The following is a 6,000-nucleotide window of genomic DNA, read 5'->3' as shown; positions in this document are numbered from 1 at the left end:
GGGAACAGTGGCAGATATGGAAGGGGCATTAGGTTTTCCCGAGGAACAAGGGCAAATAGACGAGAAGAGATTGGCAGTAACGAAGGGAAGGCTAGAGGATTGGTGGAGGAAGTCAAGGGATAGATAATACCATAAATCGGGGAGATAATGTTTCCTCTACTGTTTTAGATAGTTATTTTGGGGCGAGGAGGCGAGGGAAAACTAGGTTAAGGAAAAGAGGATATAAAGAAAGAAAAAAAAGAATAATGATAAAATAGGAGGGGGGAGCAAAAGGCTAGGTGGCGCCAGCCACCGCCCGTTACAAATAGTATAGCCGCCATCCATCGATCCATTCATCCAAGAAAGCAAACATGGCGCGATGCCTCCCCAAGGGAGGCGGGAATACGGTCACACGGAGTCAAGGCAGACGAACTCGAAGCCGTCTTTCACTTCTGCCGCCCCGCTTGTAAGCGCGGGCGTTAACGGTCCAGCGTCAGGCGCAGTTCACGTTTCTCGAGATCGTCCGTAATTGTCAAAGCTTTGCTACAATATTCTGTGGTACATTACACGCTCAAACAACGGCTCAAGAGTTCACACAAACTACGAGACGGAGCAGAATGTCTTCTGGTACCACTGCGAAAGGTACAGTTCGCCTCCTCTAATGATGGTTCTTTATTCTATGCCGTCGTTGGGGTCTTTTCGATTATACCTTGCACAAAGGTCAGAGTACTTCTCGTAGTTTAGCACGGTTACTTGCTCTTTGCAGGCGCAACCGCGTTTGCGAATTCGTGCGGTATAATGCGGTCCCGAAATTTCAGCTAGCGCGCAGCGGTTGCTGCACTCGCAGAGATCGCGAGGTGCCTTGTATGAGCACTTCAGCAGTTTCTATGCGCTGCCCCTAGTTGAAACAGTAGAGTGCCACTGTTCGCAACGCGCAACCAGCGTGGGTTTAGTCGCGATGTGAAAAAAGTGCCATACGCGCCAACACATGCATATGCACTGAACTGTCAGTGCTGCGAATGCTGTCGCATGGGTCTTTCATGCTGTCGAATGGGTCCACCTTTATCAGATGACAATGGGCACGTTGCAAGTGCTAGGCGGCGCCCTGTCTTTCCGACCCCTAGCGCCATCTGACGAATAGTTGCGCGAATGCGGTAGAATTACTCACGGCGTCAGCAGCTTGCGCTGCGTGTTTGGCGCCCTGTCAAACGGTAGCGATGGCGCGCAAACAGCGTGCCGATATTAATTTTAACCGGGTTTCGGGAATTCCAAGATCTTGACAGCTTTTTTCGTGAAAAAAATTATCTCATAGGAAGTCGTCTATTTGAAGTGGGGCATGTCTACGACGTGACGAAAGTGTTGAACTCGCACTGATCGAAGTGACTGCTAGGTGTATTCTGCAAACGAAACATAACGCACCAGCGAGATGCGTGAAGCTCAGCGTAAGTTACTTCGTTATCTGCGGTGTGAACGCATGAAATTATAGGTGACATTGATTCTTGAAGATCGATGACAGCAGACAAATCCTAGCGGGGAGCTGCGATTGCCGTGCTGGCTTCGCAGGGAAGTACAAGGACGCCGCGGTAGTTTCCCTGTACATACAGGACGGCAAATGCGAATCCAAAACATATCTTCCAGGAGGTGGCGCGTACGAACGACTCGTAAGACCTACCCGAGGTATTATAACGTTGCTCTCCCTAAACATAAATAAAGGGGAGGAACTTGCCAGTTGTGTTAGACTACGCTGGGAAAATATTTTCGCCCAAGTTACTGAAAGTGCGATACTTTTATGTTGCGATTTTTCAGTGCGTGCAAAGGAGGTTCCAATAAACCACGTCTTCAGAAATGTTGGTGATCTCAACTGCCCCTTAGTTGATATGCTGGGCGCAGAAGGGTGTACGCCAGCTTAGCCAGCTGCAGCCCCTCCTCAAATCTCTCAGCAAGCCCTAGCGCTGTTTGAATGGGAGAGGAATGGGAAAGAGTTCCACAGCTTTACTGCGGTACAGTGTGCAAACAAACTACTTTGTTTGCTGCATATCCTGGTACGCACTGCAGGTGTCCCGTTGCTGCCATAATTGCTGTAAAAGCAAAGAATTCAGCGTTAACGCACTTGGCATAACGCCGGGACATAAAACAGCTTATGCCGTCGGACGAGTGCTATCCAGTGTTGATGCCATTCTGCTTCATACGGTCGGCTTGAAAACCTGTAAAACTTTGTTCCTTGTGAGTTGGTGTACATGCTGTTGCAGCCCACTACGCAACAGCTCGGGTTGCACTTTGGCATTGCTCAGAAAAGGCAACAGCTACGCGCGAAACAGTGCACAGACAGGCTTTCTGAACTCAAGCGGGCCAGTCGTATCCTGCCAGTTCCGCACTCGCCGCCGCGAGGGGCGCCCTAGTAGGTGCGGGAACGACGTTCGCAACCTGCCTATAGGCTATGCGTCTCTCATGCGGGTGTCAGGGGATGGCTGTGCTATTGTGCTCATCAGTGGTCACGCACGACATGCCTGCATTTCTTTCCCTTCTTCACTGCTTGTGCTGACCACTCCGGCTGAAGTGGCAGCACTTTCCGTTTGCTGCTCTCAGATAGTGACAGTGCATTTTCTGCACTTAAAAGTTTGTTAGCAGCTCTTACGTGTCAATTGTGGAGTTGTGTCGTGCTATATGCACGTAGTGAGCGAGCAGGTAAACAAACTCGCTTCCTTGCTGCTGCCGCTTACGAGCACCTTCAAAGGTAAACACGGATGAGCGCACGAATCAGCTCATTATACCCACGTTCGTTGCTTTCCTTGTTCATGTTGTAACGGCACGTTTGTACACACGAAGAAGAACAGGAGAGGGGGGAAGAGGAGGACTTTGCTTTTGGTTTGGCGGCCTCGCCCCATCCAGTGCTTTAGCCATGCTTTAGCGCTGAGGCATAGCCTCCTCTATACTTTCAGTGCCTGCTCGATCATGCGGCGCACCATTATTTAGCGACGTCGAGGCTAGTTCAAGGATCCGCCAATGGGTGGCGCCAGCAGCCCTGGAAGAGCTTGGTGGCGCAACCCACCAGCCCGTTCCTAAGGGGATGCCCATAACATCCATCAGGAGCAGACGACAAAGTCGCTGTGCATAGCACCGTATTCTGCTGAGGCACTAGCTGCAATGCACTTAATAAAGCAAAAGAAAAAATATATATATTGTTCTGTTGTGAGGTACAAGTGCATTACATTTGTAAGGTTCTCTTGTGCTTGGTTTTTTGATTGTTTGTTCCCTGATATTCATTAGTTTAAACTTGCTTTCAAATCTTTTCATGGAGCAGCAGTACGTCGTTGCACTTAACAAGTATCTAATGTCACGGCAACTTTTGTGTGAATACAGGCACCTTTTCTCATTGCAAAATTGTCACTAATTGCCCAACTTACTGACCACGATTCATGCTAATTGCATTGCTTCCGGCTCACTTCATTTTTTTAGAAGTGGAAGCCGCAAAAACAACTGAACTGCGCATCGTCCCTCTAGTTCGAGGTTTCTGTGCAATTCTTTCTCAGCCTCTCTTTAATTGTTGATACAGGTCTGTCATTTTATATGCGCTCAACATGCAATTATTTTCCAGCTCAGTTACTGCCTACGAGCACAGCACAGCGTTATTATGCCAAAAGAAAGAAGTGCAAACATGCTGATGCACATCGAACTTTATTACCATGTCGGGCTTCACTTAAAGCTTTAGCTGTTTCCGGGAGAGTGGCTTCACAAAGAATGTCTCCACCATGTCATTCTTGTCTGTTACAGACAATGCATAATTGGTGAATATCGGCCTGAAAAAAGAGCTGCAGGTGGTGCTCAGGGCAAGTACACTTCAAAACTCCACTGTCTGCCAGTATGGATACAGCATTCTCGACGGCTTCTTGCAGTGGCTTGGCAAGGTTTCTTCTCTTGCTCAGGATCACCTCAACATACATTTTCAAGGCATGCAGCACGTGTACAAGTTAATGTGAAGGGAACAGGAGCTCTCCTTTGTCCTGATGTCAGATCAGACTGTCGCTTGGTGAAGCAGAAGATGGCTTTGACACAAGCGAAATACAGCTGCTGCAGTCAATCTCTTCTTGAACGGCACAAGCCAGGTAGCCTCCTACCATCGAGATGGCTGCCATATCTACCGTTGGAAGAAGGCTGGCTGGTTTTTTCAGCCGATCTTCAAGCAGCCTTATTGCTTCTGCTGGAAAGTGGCCTGAGTGATCGTGTCTTGATTTACCAGCATTATGCAGTGCCCCTGATGCATGACTTGTGATGTCAACTACATAACTGCGTTTAGAAACTGAAATATTACCAGTCTTCAGCACCTTTCAATCCCAGAAAGAACAGCTTGGGCATTTGTCTGGTCATTGCTGCCAGCAGATCTTTGTAGCCATCCAAGAAAAGACATTGGGTCTGATGAAAGCTTGCGCGTCAGAGCGAACTTGAATTTGGAAGTTTACAGCAGGTACTTCACACATTCCACATTCGACTTGGTGGTCATTACCAGTGCATGATGTTTCCTTGCTCAGGAACTGCTTTTCTGTGCACTTGTTCTTCATCTCTTCAAGATATTCAAGAAAAGATGTCAAGAGCCAGGTCAGGCGGATGTCGTCAGTGGTCTCGTACTATTTGCTGTCTGGCAACTTTTGGTGAATGTGCTGGACACAGTTACTGATGTCCATCAACAGGAACCAGCCGTGCACAGTTTCCATGAACTGAACTGTGGGACCCACACCTGCAAAACGTATGTCAGCTGTATGGCCCGCTTGCTCTTTCAGCACCTTAAGTGCTGCTGTGACCGGTGGCAAGAAGACTTGAACTGCCCTAGACGCGTTCATTTTCTCAATACAGTGAAAGCTCGTTAATTCGAACTTTAATAATTCGAATTTATGGATAATTCGAACTGTACGATTTGGTCCGGCCAAGCTCCACAGAAGTCTACAGTGAAACCTCGTTATAACGAACAGTTAAAAAATCTGAAATTAGTTCGCTATATCCATAATTCGTAATATAAAATTTCGTAAAATATACATGCAAGAGGAGCAAAATTCAATCAGAGAAGGCACAGCAACTCGAACGATGCTTACTTGGGTCACGTTCATTTATTTACGCACAAAGAACTGCGTTATCGCGGCCTGCTTCTTGGTGTTGATCGCACTCCGTACCACGCCCTGTTCCACAGTTTGCAAACAATCAACATGGGCAAACCCACTGCCCTCAATAGCACTGCAGTGGCGGCGCAGTAAATCCAACGCATCACGTGCTTCTTGTGAAGTCGGAATGTTCTCATCGTCTACAGGGTCTACAATCTCGAGCTTGGTCTTTAACGTCAGTGCCACTCTTTTTTTCACATTCATCGCCATTACAGCACTATGCACACCCGCGCACCGCACTCGACACGACCACCGAAAGAGCCTCCACACAACGCTACGACGGCCACGCCACTGCTAACACTAAAACGCAAAAGCAACATTCGATCACGCCGCTGCCGCTGCTGCTGAAGCGGCGCTGTCAGCGGTTGTGAGATGCGGACGAATTCTTTGGCTGTCAGCTCTCGATGACAACGTGGCATCTGTGGTGCTGTCAGCGCCTGCGAGGTAGTCCTGAACGTTTCCTGCGCCGCACAACACACTTGTAGTGCAACGAAACCTGCCGCCTGCTATTAAAGTGAGGTAGGGCTTGGCGTCGCGAAGTTCGTTATATCCGTTTTATGCCAAGCCGCGTTCGCTATAGGAAGTTAAAAATACATGTGTTTGACAAAAATATTTCGGAAGAGTTCGATATATTCAATAATTCGTTATATGCGTGTTCGTTATATCGAGGTTTGACTGTATGTATAAAAAAGTCCGTTAATTCGAACGCGAGAAGGTTCCCTCACGGATAATTCGAACTACGCTCACCTGGCACACAGCCAGAGAAAAGCGCCTACTGCCTACACACAAGGCTGTATTGCCTCCGAAACGGAGAGAACGGCGAGAGAAGGCAAAATCGGAAAAAAATCTAACCGACGCGGGGTCAGCCAGA

General features: G+C 48.1%; 1 protein-coding gene across 3 annotated transcripts in view; it reads left to right on the top strand.

Annotated features, from left to right (window-relative positions):
• Positions 1 to 327: 327 nt before the first annotated feature.
• The window catches only part of LOC135921659 (gastrula zinc finger protein XlCGF57.1-like), a 67,555-nt gene continuing 61,882 nt past the window's right edge, over positions 328 to 6,000 (top strand). For all 3 annotated transcript variants that reach the window (XM_065455945.2, XM_065455942.2, XM_065455943.2), the window contains exon 1: positions 328 to 621. In XM_065455945.2, coding sequence (XP_065312017.1) covers positions 597 to 621 — 25 coding nt within the window. In that variant the 5' untranslated portion in view covers positions 328 to 596. The remainder of the gene's footprint in view (positions 622 to 6,000) is intronic.

This window comes from Dermacentor albipictus, chromosome 8 (assembly GCF_038994185.2).
Source record: "Dermacentor albipictus isolate Rhodes 1998 colony chromosome 8, USDA_Dalb.pri_finalv2, whole genome shotgun sequence".
In the NCBI taxonomy this organism is placed as follows: Eukaryota; Metazoa; Arthropoda; class Arachnida; order Ixodida; family Ixodidae; genus Dermacentor; species Dermacentor albipictus.
The sequence above is the reverse complement of the archived record's forward strand: the minus strand, read 5'-3'. Positions and strand labels throughout refer to the sequence as shown.